Here is a 17440-nt window from a genome sequence, read left to right on the forward strand (position 1 = left end):
GGGGGTCTTTTTTTTTCTCTTGTGTTTTACCTATGTAATATCAGAGCAGGCTTTATTCTATAATTATCTTTTCTCTGTTCTTAAAGTGAGAGACAGAGGATCTTATCAGTTAAACCCTATAGTATTCAGAAACCTGAAGATCTGATTAACTGTGAATGTGTTTCAACAGTTTTAAACATGAGTTGGATCTGTGCTTTCCAGAGTGTGAATATGGGATTTCCTGCTAGTGCTATACTTCTGTATTGAGATTCTGCACAAGGAGGACAGATCCCAGCCTTGCTGATTCCCAGTTCCTCTTTTCTGATGGCTTGGTGAAAGGATTACCCTTCTGTGTGTGTTAAGTGCTAGTATTATACAGGCTACACTTTTTTTTTTTTTTTTTGTAGTACTGGGGATTGAACCCAGGGACTTTGCAGGGAGATACTCAGCCTTTTTTCTTAAAAAAAAAAAAAAAAAATTTGATTTTATTTTGAGACAGGGCCTTACTGTGTTGCCCAGGCTAGGTTAGAACTTGTTACCCTTCTGCCTCGACCTCTCAGAGTGCTGGGATTACAGTGTGTGCCAGCATTCCCAGCTCAGGCTGCTCATCTTAATCACCTGTGCCCTTCATGCCTAAATTGTTGAACATAATCTGTTGGTATAGATATAAAACCAAAGGAATTAGTTTTCCATTAAAAAAGACAGCTTTTCTGTTTTGTTTTGATGTTGTTTCTGTGGATTTCCTCTCCTCTCTGATTCCTCTGACTGCAGGGGAACTAACTTAGAGGCACACAGTTTACCATTTGAAGTGCATGTCGAATAATGGGAAGTGAATCTGTTCTGAAAACTGCACTGTTTTATACAGAGAAGTTGCAGGTTTATCCTGAACTCAGTGTCATCTGTAAAGTGGAGTACGAAATAACATCATGCCTCCACTCTGCCTGGCACCCTCCTGCTGCACAGGAGCTCGCTGGGGAGCATAAAGAGTGGGTACAGGCGCCTGGGCCAGTGGGCTCTTCATCAGGAAACCAGGGCATGTGAAGCCATCCCCAGGGATCTGCTGGTAGAGAGCCGTCCAGGCCTGTGGTGGTGAACCTGCTGCGCATGCACCACCGTGGGCTGTCTGTATCATTGAAAGCTCTAAAAGGTTCACCGTCAGGGGTCTAGATAGCAGAGATGTGTGTGTGTGTGGAGGGACAGTGACAACACTGATTTTATATTTACTTTCATTTTTAAATTAAAAGTAACTCCAATATGAAACTGAAAATAAAGATTATAGTCTAAAAGTTTGGGTATTTCTATTCTTAGAACTGTGAAGCTTTCAAAATTTAGACATTGTCTTTGTTTCTCTTGCTGCCATTGAATGAAGCAAGTTGGATAACTTATAAAGTGTAGAAGTTTAGTCAACTCATAGTTCTGGGGGCTAGGAAGGCCACCATCAAGGTGCGGGCGCCCGGTAAGGGCCATCTTGCTGTGTCACAGCATGGCAGTTGTCTCAAAGTGAGATGGAGCAGATGTGCCAGCTCAGGGCTCTTTTTACGTAAAATGCCACAAATGCCAGCGTGAGGCCCCACCCTCGTAACCTTATTTAACCCTAATGATCTCCCAAAGGCCCCATCCAATTCAGCATGTGAATCTGGGAACTATGCTTCCCACACCTGAACTCTCAGGGACACATTCAAGTCACGTTTAAGAAAACATTTTCAGGCTCTGGGTGGACCTAAGTGGTAGAGCTTTTTCCCAATGTGTGCCAGGATCCTGGGTTCCATCCCCAACACCATCAAAATACTGTGCTTTGACACATGCCTATTTGGAAGAAGCCTGCTGCTTCCCAGTGTGGAGTGGTGGTGGTGTCTGTCCTTTGGCGTAAAAGCATAGGGAGGAGGTGACCTGTACAAACACACTTGTCCACCGTGGATGTGGGATGTTTGAGCCGTTGGAGGCAGAAGCTTCTTTACTGTTCTGCCTTTGTCCTTATGCTTGTTGATTTTCTTCTTTAAATTTCTGGCCAACCTGGGAGAGGCTCTTGGTGTACCTGCTGAGTGAAGGAAAAGTGGGAACACTTGGGCCCCCAGCTCGAACTTTCTGTCCATGGTGCTGTGGGTCTTGAGCACCCTCTGTGCTCCACAGTAGCCTAGGCGGCATCACAGGCAGTACCCTTCTCAGTCCTCATGTGATAGATGTGGAACGTGATGACTGGACCCCATCGTTGAAGTGACATCAACAGTGTACAGGAGTGGCTCCTGCCTTTGACTTCAGACAGTCAGGGTTCACACCCCACAGCCAGGACCTCAGTGCTGTCCTTGAAGGTGATATCTATATCCCTGTCAGTGGTATTAGCCTCGTTCACACCCAACAGCAAATTGCTTCTCCTGGTGGTAGCTCTGCCTTTAAAAGACTAAAATAGGACACAATGCAGTGAAATCAGTGTATTTTTAGGAACTGAAGTTTATGTTGTATAAAGAGAATAATGATATGTATGCTTTCATGGGTCCTGGCTGGGGGAACTTACGTTTTAGAGGGTATCTATATTGTACGTAACGAAATGTGGTATTGGTGTCTACGGATTGTACAGTGTTACAGAGGACTCAGAAAAACAAGTTTTGTTGGCTGGTGAGCTGTGCTGTGGGATTCTTGGTTGAAATGCTAATGATGTGTTTATCTTGAATGCACATTTGTACCTTTGGATGATTAGCAGCCTTGTGCAGGGAGAGAGCAGATACTAGAATGCAAGGAGGCAGCTGGACAAGCACAGAGCTGGAGGCAGGATTGCATGCCCTGTGCTGGGAAATTTGGGTGATTTGACGTATGCATTCCCCTCTTAAAAATAATTGCATTTTTTGAAAAATGAGGAAATAGATATAATTAAAGCAAATGCTGTATATTTACAGTTAGTGAAAACAGTTACAGAAAATAAAGCTGCTTGAAACCTTTCAGAGCTGATGGCACAGACACGGGCACCTGGCAGAACTCCCTCTTTCTCCTCCAAGTTTGCCCTTGCCAGAAGGCAGAGGGGCTGCATTTGGGTTGAGGCCCAAGAGATGCTGATGGCATACAGGGCGGGATGCTGCCCAGAAGTCTGTCCACATTTTGCATCTCCCGCTCTAGGTTGGTGAAGTCTCAGGTGAAATCTGGGCTGCACTGTGTGGGAGTATGAACAGACCCAAGGGCGGAGGCTCCTGTCTGTGTGGAGCAGAGGAAACCGTGTTGGCTGTGGGTCCCCTGTCTGGGGTTGCTTTTCTGAACTCGGAGCCAGCCTGCTGTCCTCTCCCTTGGCGGCAACCTGTGGCTCAGGGCCTGCTGGAACTCAGCAGCCCAGAGTCAGACCACCAGGGCGCCTTCCCGTCAGGTCGCTGGCAGGTAGACAGGGCCTGATGGCTCTCCATGGGAAGGAAAGCGAAATGTGGGCGCACTGGTACTGTTGGGTACCTCAGACAACAGCTTGTCATGGGGAACAGGTTGTGATTCAGTGCCTGTTGCTTCTGCCTCAGTGAGCCACTGGGATGGTGGGGGCCCAGGCCACCTCTCGAGTGTCTCTTGTCACATTTGCATGGTCTGCAGCACATTATTGTCCTCCACTGGTTCTGGCAGGTTGGCCTGGGGTCTTGGGTAACATCTTCAGGTGACAGCCTGGATACTGGGGACAGAATGATGGCATCATGTGCCTGGTTCTTTTGAGGCCTCTGACCCATGGGTCAGACCGTGCTTTGGTCAGCTGGTACTCAAGCCTGAAGGTACACTGGCTCCTCTAAGGATGGCTGGAGATAAGACTTAAGCAAGGCATTTCACTTAGCTGGAGGACACATGGCCTACGTAGACAAGCTTTTCCGAGCAGCAGTGCAAGGCATGGTCAGACTCCATGTAAGGGCCGTATTGGGAGACAAAGGCCTTCCATGTGGTGATGAGGCTCAGAGAACACAAAGCCCAGTGAGGAAAGGCACGGAAACCAGAAGGAGGTGCCAGCAAGGCACACAGGCCACTTGTTGCCCCTTGTGTGTTTTGATGCAGTGGGTTCCTAGGACAAGAGTTTGTGTCACTTAGTGTGGAGTTCCTGCTTCCTTTAGCAGCTTGCTGCTACGAGTATTTCAGAAGACCAGAGCCTGCCCAGGGAGGGAGGCATCTGTGGTGGATGCAGGGCAGCAGTAGAGAGTAAAAGGACTGAAGATGTGTCTGTACCACCTCCCCTCGAGGAATGTGATCATTATGTACTGCAAGCAAAATAATAAAATAAGGTATTTCTTTAAAAAAGGAGTGCTGTTGAGGAATGCCGGACAGTGGTGTGGAGCTGATAAACTGGCAAAAGAACAAGACAAACCGAAGCAGATCTCATGTGGAATGCTGAGAATGTACATTTTGAACCACTGACACAAATCCTGAGCCTTTTGATTTTGTCTTTCCTTGGAAAATCAGTGATCAAAGATCTGGAAGTACTGTTCGTCCTCCTTGTGGTGAGTGGGTGGGTGTCTTAGAACCAGCAGCTTTGATGTAGTCTGCTCTCAGGTTCCTGCCTTCTTCTCCCCCAGCTCATACAATGCCACTGCCAGGCCTCCGTGCCCCTGCATCTGCGAGACCCTGCTCCCCTGGCATGCCTCGCCCAGGCCAAGAGAAAACCTGGTGGGTCATGTTGCAAACCAGGCCCTAGACCTGCTCTGAAGCAGCTTCCCTTCCCTTTGTCCTGCACCCACGCCTCTTCTGTCCCTCTGGCCCTGCTGTCTGTCCTGCACTGCAGCCAAGTAAGCAGCTGCCAGATACAAGCTCCTCTCAGTGGCCTCTGGGACCTGTCGCCTTGGTTCCTGGCTCACAGCCCCACCATACTCTGGCCTCCATTTCTAGCCTCTGCCCTGTGGCCCCCTCCACCTCAGGCCTCTTCCAAAGTCCCTTTCCATGTTTCCTTCTCCCTTGTCCTTCAGGTGCCTGCTCAGCCCTAGCCTCTCTTTATCTAAAGCAGTAACCCTCCGTCACATTCTGCCCACACGGCTTTCTCGCCACAGGGTTCGCCTGGCCCTCCCCTGCAGCAGTGGGAGCTGAGTAAGGGACTTGGCACTTCTAAGCTGAGCCCTTGACTCACGACACCACTCAATTCAGTAGCACTTGGTGAGTGAATGAACGAATGAGTGGGCGATGTGACACTGACCTTGCTTCTCTGAGAGTGTGGAGTAGATTGGGCTGAGCGAAGCTGGGGTGGACCTTGACTGAGATACTCTCATTGTCTTCCGGCTTAGTTTCTTCCTCTTTAAAATGGGGGCAGTGACAGGGCCTCTGCCATTTATTTTCCCAGTGAGGATCAAGCATTGTGCATGAAAGGCTTAGACAAGGGCCTGACCCAGTCAGAGCTATTCAACTGCTTCTCATTTAGATTGTAAGTCGATTGTTTTTATTTACCTCTAGCAAGATGTGGCAAGAACAATAGTTTAGAAAAATGAAATACGCTTATAGTGAAATAAAGCAATTACTGTCCTACACAGTTCCTGGGGAGTAAGTCTTTCAACCCAAGGGGCCTGTTGGCCATGGCTAAAATGCTGTGGAGCAGAGCTCTCCAAGTGGGTCCCCAGGGTGGCCTGTCCCTCAGGCAGTGCTGCAGAGGGGTTGCCCTGAGCGTGTGAGTGCGCAGTGAGCCCTGCCTTACTGTCTCTTTCCTTCTCATCGACACTGACCACAGGTCACTCACTGTGAGACCTCTGTTAAATAAGAAGGCCCCTGTCCCTTTTCTTAGGGACAGCAGGCAGTTCTGGGAGGGCTGGGCGGCTCCCCGCAGGGGTTTCTCAATCTTGTCTGAGGCTGTCCAATGCACAGAATGTGCCTGCCCAGCTTCCTCCAAGGGGCTGGGTTTGGTTTATTGTTACGGATTAGTGACTCATTTCTCAGGAGTTGCTAATTAACGTGTACCTGTTTTCTGGCTTCCTGTTGCTTAACCACAGACACCTTTTAGTGAAATTATGTTTAGCAGTGTGCGTAAAGTGGTTCCAAGGGTGGCTCGTCCATAACGTGGTTTTGGCTGCTCACTCACACTTTAGGGAGAAGCTGCACCGTAACCCTAAGCCCCTGTGTGGAGTGAGTGCCGTGCTGTGTGGGCCCCCAGATGGAGGTGCATGTGGTGGGGGGACAGGTCCTCGCTGAGCACAGTGCGAGCCGTGCTCTCTGTGTTCATTCATGTACTATACTCCTTGAGTCAGCCTGCAACTCCATGCAGTGTATGAAGAAGCTGAGGTAGAGAATTTATGTTGCAGGATTATTCATGGGGCTGAGGCCACCTGACCCCAGATGCCAGGGCCATGAAGGCGTGTGGGCACTGCCTTCTCCCACACAGGGGCCTCCATGTGAAATTCAGGTAGAGGTTGTGTTTGTTAGACTTCTTAGCAGCATAGAGGTGTTATTTCAGAAGAGAGGAGCCAGCTCTACCATACGCCCAGTATGCTTGGTACTCCTGGGGACAGGATGGTCCCCTCCATCCTCAGGCAGCACCTGTCTGCTATTGCACCACTGTCTCCGTGTGCTTCTCCTGGGGTTTGTGGCCAGCCTGGCTGTTGGCTTCTCCTCACCCACAGTTTCCTGGTGTGTGGATCCGGATCCTGTTGTTTCTGTATTTTTGATCTTCCCAAAAGACAGTCCTGAGCATTCTGTTGCTCCTGGTTCTTTGTGGTTCAGGCCTACCCACCTTCCCTCTTCAGCTTTGGTCTTACTGCTTAGTGTCTGGTCGAGGCTGTCTGCACATTTTGCCCCAGCGGCCTGGCCAAGCCGGGGTGCTAGAGAGTAAGTGAGGGAAGAGGTGTGCCTCCCGGGCCCCTGGGACCCTGTCTGGGTGGAAGTGGCAGCAGAGAGACCTGGCATGTCCAAGAGGACAGCTCGGCTGCCTGCTGCCATTGTGGGCTGACTGGGACAGCGCTTCGCATCGTGCTTTCACAGCCCAGAGAGTCAGGGCCCGCCTGCTGTCAAGGTGATGCCAGCTGAAGTGTACACTCACTTGACTGAGAGGCTGGTCATAAACTGGAGACTGGTGGGAACAGGAGCTGAGTTAAGACAGCACTGAATTGAAAGCAAGGGCTTGTCTGTATTCCTGGCAGCTCTTGAAAAAATTTTAGTTTTGAAAATTTCCAAACATATATGAAAAAAAAAGCCCGTTCTAGAGCGGCCCCTCTGGCTCCCTTCAGATTCTGAGGTTGTCCTCTGTGCCCACTCTGTGCACCCCTTCCTGCCTCTGTTTTCCAGAGAAAACCCAGATGCCATGGCACAAGTGCAGATAGCCCTCCTCTACTGTGGTTCCCTGGGGGGATTGCTCAGCTTCACGATCGTACTTCAGTATTGAATTTTGATTTTCCCCACGAATGCAGGGTAGTAGCCAGCACCGCAGTGTTCTGTGAGGCTGTCCTGGAGGTTCAGGGATTCCCTGCATTTTCCACTTGTGATCTTATCTGCCTGTGATGGGTTTGTCAAGATGTGAGCCTGCTGAAAGTGAAGGAGCACCTGTGCTTAGCATGCATCTGTGGCAGATACAGTCCCATTGTCACACTCAGCGAGATGAATAATGATTGGTAAATACTGTACGTCCACACTGTATTCCACTTTGGTGGTCATAAGAAATTTCTTTTTCCAATCATTGGTTCAAAATGAGATCCAAACATTGGTAACCCCTGCCCGCCAGAGAGTGGGTCCCTAGTTCTGGGAATTTTCTCATTCACCACCTTTCACCCATTCATAGCCTCCTTTGGAACACGTTCCTTCATACCTGTGTTTCCTTTAAACTGGTGGCTGTTTTTGATTCTTAGCGGAAGGACACGAAGAGCACATCGTCATAGGTTAGCCTAGACATTTGAAGTCTGCCTGATTACCCTAAAGGAAAAACGTCGCTTAGAGAAAGAGAATCTTTCTTCCATTTTTACTTTCTCTAATAAATACACACTGTCTACACAGTATTGGGCATGCCCAAGGAACTCACTGCACTTGCTTATTAAAGTTTCATCCCTATTGTCAGATGCAAGCGTTATTATAGAACTTGGGTATTTTTCATTAACCTGCGTGGCTAGAAAAGGCAGGCCATAATGGATCAGGGCACTCAAAGCTATTAGTGAAACTCACAGGGAGGAGCTGGCGGGTGGGTGGCCCAGTGTGTGGAGTGTGAGAATTTGCCCGGTGTTGGCAGGTCCCTGGGACACTGCCTGCACGTGGGCTGCAGGGTGGAGGAGCTACGTGGCCACTTGGTAGAGGAGGCTGAGCAGGGAACAGGTCCTGCTGAGGGGTCTGAGTGCTGGGCCAGCCTTTCTCCATGAGCCATGTGCTGCAGTCTGCTGAGCTCCTTTTGTGAGTTAACTGAACCAGGGCATCGTGCTGCCAGAAGAACTGTACCACTGGTCAATGGATCAGATACGGGAACCTGGCCTTGCTCTGGCTCGAGGGGCAGTGTGATGGCCACCCCTCTGAAGCCACACTGACCTGCATGCTATGAGGGGAGGTTTTGAGCATGAGTGTGCACCCCACTCACTGTGCTGCCACAGCTGGATCTCAGGGATGAGGAAGCCCACACGGCTGATTTTGGGGTGGCCAGGGCCCCTGGCAGAAGGGGAGTCTTTGCATCTCTATTCAGGCAAGCACAGGCCATTTGTTCTGCTTCTGTCTTTGTTCAGCCAAAGCAAGTCATTTTTTACCAGGCAAGAGGAAGTTCAGGTCCTTGGTATAAAAGCTAACCTAGTTTTTGCATGCCTCCATCATCTATTTTAATAACACACACACACACACACACACACACACACACACACACACAGAGCAGCAGCAGCAGCACACATATTCCTATGTCAGGAATCTTGGCCTCGTTCATTGCTAGGTTTTGGTTCCACATCAGCCCTCATGCATTGATGCCATTCTGTACCCTGCATCCCACTCCCCCCAGTGCCACCCTCAACCCCTAGTGCCTTGGCTCCTCTCAGAACCACCTGGGTCTCCTTACAGTGACAGGGAGATGCTGCCCACTCCCTCTGCAGCCCTCATGCAGGAGGCACCCTGGTCTTGGAGACTGTCACTTCAGATCTCTCCCTCATCATCAACATGCCAGGAAGCAAGGCTGGATCTGAATGAGCTGTAGATGATGTATTTGTAAGGGGGACCTTGTTCTTTGCATGTGTTTCTACAAGTCCTCTATCAGATTTGTGTTGGTAATGGAGTTTGGAGTTAACTGGGAGGATAACGAGGAAATGCCTGTCATCCTCATCACTAGAAAACTGGCTCCACCTGTGTAGGTGATTTCCATATAGCTCTTCAGTAGATTTGCCTCCTTCAGGGAGGCACAGCAGAGTGACCAAGTGCACGCCTGGGAACTGGCACGACTCTTGTGGACCTGCTTGAGCTTCAGCTTCCAAGCCGGGTCCAAGGAGCCCACTCCTCAGTACCCAGGAGGAGGGAGGTAAGGACAGTGCATGCAGCTCTAAAGTGTGGCCCACACAGAGTGATGTTTTCCAAAGAGTGTACCATGGAATGGGAGTAAATAGGGTACCTTACATGCAGGAAACCTCCCTTGCCACACAGTGAGGGTTGGTATCCACAACAGCAAGCTGATGTCCCCTTGATAGTATCTACCTGGCTTGGACTTAGTTTTCTGTTGCTGGAACAGAATACCTGAGACTGGGTAATCTACGTGGAAAGAGGTTTATTTAACTCCCTGTTTGGGGGCTAGGAAGTCCTAGAACATGGTGTAGTATCTGCTCATCTTCTGGTGAGGGCCTCGTGCAGCTTTATCACATGGCAGAGGTTGGGAGGGCAGGTGGGCAATGTGAAGGACAGTGTCAGGGGCCAGGCTGGCTGGCTAACAGCCTGGGCCTGCATTTAGCTCATCCTGTCTTTTGAGAATGAACCCAGTCGCTCTAGAGCAGCATGGCTCCCTCTTGTGACCTCATCACCTCTTAAAGGGCCCATCAGCTCTCAGTGGTGTTCCATGGGGAGCATAATGGAGTGTGACCCTTGGAGGGGACAGACATTGTTCATGCCGTAGCACTGTCCTTGCTGTGCTGTGGTGAGGGGGAGCGTTGCTTCCACGGTCTTCCTCCAAGATTATAGCCCACCTACTTGGAGGAACAGCAGACACACCCAGCTCGAGGGACATTCCATCAAGCCTGAGCCACCCTGTGCAACCCTGTAGGCTCTAACTGCCAGTGTCGTCAGAGTCACTGGAAGTCTGAGGGACTCCCAGCCAAGAGGAAGCTGAGGAAACACGATGACTAAATGTCCTGGATGGTGCCCTAGGACAGAGAAGGCTGTCAGGAACTCCCAGGGAGATGGGGGTCAAGTCTGGGCTTTCGGGAAGGACCCCACACACCATCCGAGAGTGAGGCGCTCGTGGGGGAGGTGGGCACAGAGTGGGCCAGAGCTCTGCCCTATTTTTATTCTTCGGTGAACCCACAACTCTTCCAAAATAAAGTTTATTTAAAAAAATGAAAATGGATAGGAAGATTGGCTATCCTAAAGACTTTGAATTAGTACTGCTTCCAGACAGCCATAAGGTTCCATTAGCTGTGTGTCTGCAAACCACTCCCTGAGCGTGGAGGAGCACCGTTAGCGCAGTCACACCCAGGGCAGTTCCCGTCTGTGCCCAGCACTTTGCAGCATCAGTTTACCCAAATCTCGTTTTATGTTTGTGACAAAAGGCTGACGCGCAGCAGTAAGGCTGAAGCAAGGAGCCAGAGGTTCTGACTCTTTCAGCTCCAAAGTGGAAAGACTTTTAGGCCGAGTCCTAACCCTTCACATCTTTTGACTTTGGTCTTCTCCAGTTTCCAAAAACTCTGGACCTGACCAAGTCAATTTACCCTAGGGATTCAAAATTGCCAGGAATGAATAAAGGAATTTTTCCATAGTCTCAGATAAAAGGGAAGTTTTTCAATAATCTGAATTGAAACAGAAAAGCTTAATAAAATTAAACATACATAATTTAAAAATATGTCTTGGCAAACCAAGAATAGAAGGGGACTCCTCTGTCAGAAGCCTACATGAGGTGCTGTATGTCCTGGCAGGACCCTGAAAACCCTCCCAGCAAGACAGAAACACGGCAGGGCTCCTCCGGCACTGCTTCTGCTCAGCAGCAAAGTGCCGCTCAGTGGCTGTGTGTGGCCGGTGTCCTCAGAGCACTTCATGGCGGGCTGCTTTGTGAGGGCACAGAGGAGCCCCTGCTCCACAGCCTCTCGTCTAGCCGTGTGCCCTGCACTAATGAAAATCCACCTGCAGACAGGTGGTCCCCGGTCCTGTCGGTGGGCTTCCCAAACTAGCGCTCACTGGAGATGGTCGGGAGCCTGTGTGCAGCAGGTACTTGATGCAGAAGTGGACTTCAGCTCCCTTTCCGCTCCTGATTGTTTTCGTCCTGCCCTGCCTCAGTTCAGTCTTAGAGATGTGGAAAGAGGCAGGTTGCTGTGGAAATTACACAGCTGAGTATTTGTTTAATTTTTACTTACTCTGGAATGTGATACCTGAAAACACACAGCATTAAGAAGCAGCACTGCACACTGTCTTCAGGACCCTGTTAGCTGTCCTACTGGCTGTGCCCTGTTTGTCCATCCTGACGGTGTTCTGTGCCCTGCAACTAAATGGTCTTTGATTTGTTTAAATCTGGAGTACAGAGCTGTCTGTCCCCACCCCGGTAACCCCTACACCTTAAAATGTAGCAGCCTTGCTGTGGTGCTTGCTCTGCTCACAGTGTCTTAGTGTTCTTCATGTCTGTTGTGGATTCTCAGCTGACCTGTCACCAGCTCTGGTCACTGAAGTGAAGGTGGAAGACGTGGCCTCACTTGCCTTTGTGTGTGGCACTTTCTTGTCTTATAGGACTGAGTGTTCGCTTGGCAGGTACTGGGAGGAGTTAGCTCTTGGCTGCATAATGGGATTGTAAACCTCCAGAGGCTGGAGATGGGCCATACCCTCTCTGTGATCCATGAAGGCCTGGGCCTGAGCCACATAGTAGTGTCCAGGCTCCTTCACCATGTCCTGGGTCATGCACTAGGGCAGGGGTTGGGACTGTGGACCAGAGACTAAAAGTCTCAGGTGCTAAGCCAGCTTACAGACCAGTCGGGGGTTGCCACTGGAGATGGTGCCACTCATCTGAGTATCTGGGAGCTGGTCCTTGCTCTGTGCCTCTGTCCTGGCCCTCATATATTCGTGAGGGTTGGTTTGCTGTTCACTGCTGATCAGAGATGCCACCCAGCCTCATGGGATACTGTGTAGCTGGGGGAATCCTGTTGGTGTGAGCCTGCCTGTCACCATTGTGTCAACACCTTTGGTCAGGGCACCCTTCACATTCACCTTCTTCTTGTGCTTAAGGATATGGTGTCTCCTTCTGGTGTTCAGGTGTGTGAATAATTTGAAGAGGAGCCAGAAGAGCGGTGCATGTCCCAGAGACACGGCAGCCTGCTGACTTCCAGATGACCAGGGCTAAACGGCCTCTGGGCTACACTTAGTAGTGAGCTGAATATGATGGAGCCTCCCTGGGGCCTCAGTGTGTCTTGAGACACTCCTGTTTTCAGAGCATTGTGCACAGTCGCTCCTTTCCCTGGGAGGCACTAATACCAGGTCAGAACAGTTTTGAATCCAGGTATCTCTAGGTCAGTCCACAGAGATGGGAAATGGCAAGGCTGAGGGATTGGATTTCCAGGTTATTACAGTGTCAGCTAGTCCTGCCTCCCATGGTGAGAACAAGCACTTTCACCATAGCAAAAAAAAAAAAATTTTTTTTTTTTTAAATCTGGCCTCTGTCTTAGGTCCTGACACAGAGCCCCTCAGAATTGTTATTCCCAGGGAGCCCCCCTTCCTTCACATCCACTTATGCTAACGAGGTGGCCCCTAGATAGGCTTAGGGTAGGGCTCTTCACCAAAAGAACACAGATCAGAAAGTTGGAAATGTTAGCCCCATCCACTGACCTCTGGATAGTAGACAGGGAAGGGCTGGGGATTGGCTTATGACAGCTCATGACAGTGACGCTGGGAGAGCTCCATATTGGTGGACTCACACACTCCAACTCTGTGGGGATGGAGCTTCTGCACTTGGGACTTTTGGGGATGCCACCTGTTATGGTTTAGATCTAAAATGTCCTCCAAAAGCTCACAAATGTGCCTTTTAGAAGATGGTTGGATTGTAAGGGCCCTAACATCATCAGTATGTTGAACCATTGATAAAGCCATAATTTGGTGACAGTTTTGGGAGCTAATGGTAACTTAGGAGGTACAGCCAAACATGAGCTGCCACAGGGTCATGACTTGGGGGTTATTACTGGAACCTGGCTGTCTCCTCTCACTATGCTTGCTGGCTGCCACAAGGTGAGCAACTTTCCTCTACCATGATGTTCCTTCCTTGGAGCCAGACAACCATGTGCTGAAACCTCTGAAACCTTGATCCAAAATAAACTTCTCCTCCTTTAAGTTGTAGATGTCAGGTATTTTGTCCCAGCAATGGGAAGGTGACAAATATGTCTCCCTATATACCCCTTCATTTAGATGTTCATTTATATCGTTACTGATAAACCTGTAAATGTAAGTATATTCCTGTCCTTTTATGTAGGGAAGATGTGTTCCAAGACCCCCAATGAATCCCTGAAGCCATGGATATCCCTGAGCCCTTTTTATGCTGTTTTTTTCTGTACATACATATCTGTGATAAAGTTTAATTTATAAATAGGCACACTAAGAGATTAACAATAACTAATAGGGTAGAGCAGTTGGAACACTGTACTCACTGATGTTAAGTGAATATGATTTCTTCCGTCTCAAAAATACCCTATTGTACTATATTCCCTACCCTTATAGTACTTGAGTGTCCCCTTGAGGGACACTTGAAGAATGTAGTGCTGGCTTCTCTTTAGGGTATCCAAATTGCAAGGAGGGTCACTGGACAAAAGTGTGGGCATTACAAGGAGAGTTGACCTGATGACCAAGACAACTACTGTCTGTAAGTGACTAGTGGATGGGATGATTCACATCTCAGGATGGGCAGGACAGCTCAAACTTTCATCACACGACTCAGGATGCCATGCAATTTAAGACTTACAAGTTGTTGTTTTTCTAGAACTTTCTATTTAATATATTAAATAGCTGAAGTTGACTGTGCACTATAAGGTCAGCATGTACTCCAGGTAGATAATGTCAGTCCTGACTCAAAGTGTGCAAAGCCCGCTGGTGTCAGAGTGGGTATCAGAATCCAAACTGCTCTGCCTGAAGGGACAAACAAAACTTCAGGTCTGACTCAGATACAGGGTCCTCCAAGCTCTTATCCAACAGTGTAGGTGGGAATAACATGTTTTGTAGACATGAATAACATCTTTCTGAAGGCTAAGTGACATACCCCAGCCTGGTCTCTGGAAGTCTTGTACACCTGACAAGACTTGTACACACACTGAGTCATAGACTGATTAAAGTACATGGGCAGTGCTTTTGAGTACACTGAGACCACATATCTGTCACTTTGAATCCATTGCCTTGAGGTTTGATATATCTTCCCACGTGAGTGTACCAAGAGTAAAGTGTTATGCATCATTTATGCATGTGGCTTTGGAGTGATACACCTTCAGTGTGTATGAGAGTGTGGGGCAGACACTGTGAGCCCAAGCCCACACCTGAGAGCCTGTCTGGGTGTAAGCTGATGTGCTGGTTCCGCTGCTGCTGGTTGCCCTGAGCTGGAGTGCTCCAGACCTGCCAGGTTCTAGATGTTTGGTTATGGAGCAGTCACTCACAGAGAGGTGTGATGGCATTGTGGAGCTGGTGGCAGCCCTTCTGTGACAGGCATGGTTCCCCAGTGCAGGAAGAACTCAGTATACATGGAACCAGCGACAGGGTCCCAAGCAGGATGCATGTTCTTGTACCTGCTTCAGACTTCTGCCACTGGAAAACTGAAACCAGGTTGGGCTTTTCAGAAGTTCCTTTTGGATCTCTGGAAATATTTATAGTGAGATTATAACTTTTTAAAACATGTCCATACCTTTGGAGATTTTTCACTTTTCTACAATGAGCACTTTTTTACTTTCATTTAAAAAAGTCTTAAAAAGCACTTTCTGTTGCTGCATTGAGGTTTCTTTCTGGGCCCAGGGAGGTTGCAGCGAGCCGTGGCATTGTTTATGACGCAGTGTTCGGGCCATCTCCACCATGACCCTGTTCTTGAGAAGGCCTGGAGTAGCTGAACGGTTGGAATGATGGCTGGGGCCTGCCAGTTGTTGTCCTGACCCCCAGTATGCCCAGTGTCTGAAGTGTAACTGTTTTGATCCCAGGAAGGGGTTCTGGTTGGTGGGAGAGGAGCTGAGCAACACCAGTATTGGACTCTCCACGCAGCACACAAGTGGCCACGTGCTGCAGCCCATGGTGCCTTCTGTGTGTCTTGTCACCTCTAGAGACCACTTTGGATCTCCTAGAGGACTTGCTTTCTGTCCTCGGAGTTTGGACTTCTGCAAGGACTTACAAGGCTGGTTACGCTGGGTGTTACCCACCTTCTCACACAGTCAGCATGATGCAGTCTCTGCCCTGCACTGACCTTCTGTCTCCACAAGTTCTGGGGCTGCCCTGTGAAGCTGCTCCTTTCTCCTCAAGTCAGTGACAAGTGACCATTTGGCTCAGGCCTTACCAGTACACAAACGGTCACAGGGCATTTTATACAATTTATCAGAAGTTGATTTCAAAACAGAAGTTTGATTTCTGGAAATGTTGCCCGTCTTCCTTCTTATTTGGGAGAACATAGGCCACCTTGGGCAGTCTAAGCACAGCCTCACCAAGCTTAGGTGGTGGACATGTTCCAGTCTGATTTTTCTCAGTGAGTCAGAATAGATGGAACAGTTCTGAATACAGTCAAAAGTGGGTTAAAAGAAACAATACCGTGATTCCTATGAGGCACCACCAAGGCATTTTTCTCAAAGGAATGTGTCTCCAGCACACTCCTTTTCTGGCTGCCCTGCATGCCCACAGCGGCTTTGGGCCATGTCCCCTGGGCTGCATTTCTGTTAGCATCCAGACCCAGCTTTTCTGTCTTTATCACATGAATGTGTTTGGTTTCTGCAGGAAAGCCCACTTCTGATAAACACGAGTAGATACAAGGTGGTTGCTAAACAGAAGTAAACCAAAATAGCTAAGCCAGATGCCTTTAGGACAGGAATTGGAGTTTGTTATATCTTAACTGGGGACTGTTTTGATTATTCTACAAAGGCCCTTTCATTTTCTCTGACAAATAAAAACAATCCATGATGAAATTAAACCGTCCTCCTTCATAAGTAAGAAGGGCACATACATTTCCGTTGTTTGCTGAGAGTTGTTCCTTGCTGACACGCACTATAAAGCATTTTTGCTGAAATGCACGCAGTTTCTGAAGCCAGTGCCTTCTCTGTTCTCCAGATGGTCTTTCTGGTCGAGACCAGCCAGTGGAGTTGCTGAACCCTGCCCGCGTGAATCACATGCCCAGCACGGGTAAGTCCGCACATGCTGCCTGTGGTTTGAGGCTCTGCTTTGTTGGGGGAGTGTGGTGAGAAGGGGCGAGGTGTGGGTCAGCAGTTTCCTTGTGTTGTGGGCACTCTTACCTGGGGTCAGAGAAACCTCGTTTTGAAGATGAAATGGACCTTGGCTTGCTGCAGTCTAAGTGGCAGAGAAGCACTGATCTAAAGGATATGTTCTGCCCAGAGACTGACTGCCTGTTTTAGCTTTAAGCCCAGGCACAGGTCCAGTGAGGCACTGGTCCAGTGAGGGTCTGTGGGAAGAGTTCTGAGCTTGTGTGGGCTCCAGCCTGGGGCTAGGAGTTCCACACCGTTGTGTGGCCAGGCTCCTGACCAGCCGCATGGCCTCAGGCAGCTCACATGTTGTCCAGGGGCCTTTGGGTTCTCTTGGTAAACTGAGTCAGATTGCAGTCTGTCAAGCACCTGTTTTTAACAAAAAAAATTGACTGTAATTATAAATCTCTCCATAGACGATATTTCTAAGTATTATGCTTGAAGTAATGTTTTCTAAGTCTGTATGCAATGGACACATTTTTGTGTTTTCTTCTTCAGTCAGACCCCTTCCCTCGCGTAGAATCCTTTAGGTCTTGAACTCAGAGCATGAGCTCCCTTCTTCCAGGGCCCTTGGTCTTAGGGTAAAGTCTGGATCTCCTGCAGACCCAGGGCTCAGTGAGCTGCAGTCCTTGTCTCACACATGTGCCATTGCCATGTCTGATGTCCTGGTCTCTGGTCTTTGTGCTGTTGCCACACCCTCTTTGGCAGTGCAGCCCCCTGTGCCCCTGGGACCCTAGGACATCACCCCGCCCCCCAGAAGTAGAAGCTGGTGAGGAAGAGATGTTTCTTCTCTGAGGAGGGCCAAGGGTCTTTCTGGCATTTCTGCAAACACAGAGCTCCAGAGGAGTCTTAACTGTGCCCCCAAAAGGTGTTCGTTTCCTTCCTGGGACCTGGGCTCTGCCACCGCAGTCCTCTCCATTCTTGCCTCACAAACAACTGGCTGCCCCACACAGGAGCCTGTCTTCAGAGCTTTAAATACCCGG

General features: G+C 49.2%; 1 protein-coding gene across 11 annotated transcripts in view; it reads left to right on the forward strand.

The window, feature by feature from the left end:
- Hdac4 (histone deacetylase 4) overlaps nucleotides 1–17440 on the forward strand; it is a 256470-nt gene that overhangs the window by 115449 nt on the left and 123581 nt on the right. For 10 of the 11 annotated variants that reach the window (XM_013508107.1, XM_013508109.1, XM_013508114.1 and 7 more), the window contains one exon: nucleotides 16309–16380. In XM_013508107.1, the coding sequence (XP_013363561.1) occupies nucleotides 16309–16380 (72 nt within the window). Of the gene's footprint in view, nucleotides 1–4259; nucleotides 4428–16308; nucleotides 16381–17440 lie in introns of those variants that run through there. The other variant, XM_013508110.1, reaches the window with a different exon arrangement.

The sequence above is a fragment of the Chinchilla lanigera genome, unplaced genomic scaffold, assembly GCF_000276665.1.
Source record: "Chinchilla lanigera isolate Chin_1 unplaced genomic scaffold, ChiLan1.0 scaffold00141, whole genome shotgun sequence".
In the NCBI taxonomy this organism is placed as follows: Eukaryota; Metazoa; Chordata; class Mammalia; order Rodentia; family Chinchillidae; genus Chinchilla; species Chinchilla lanigera.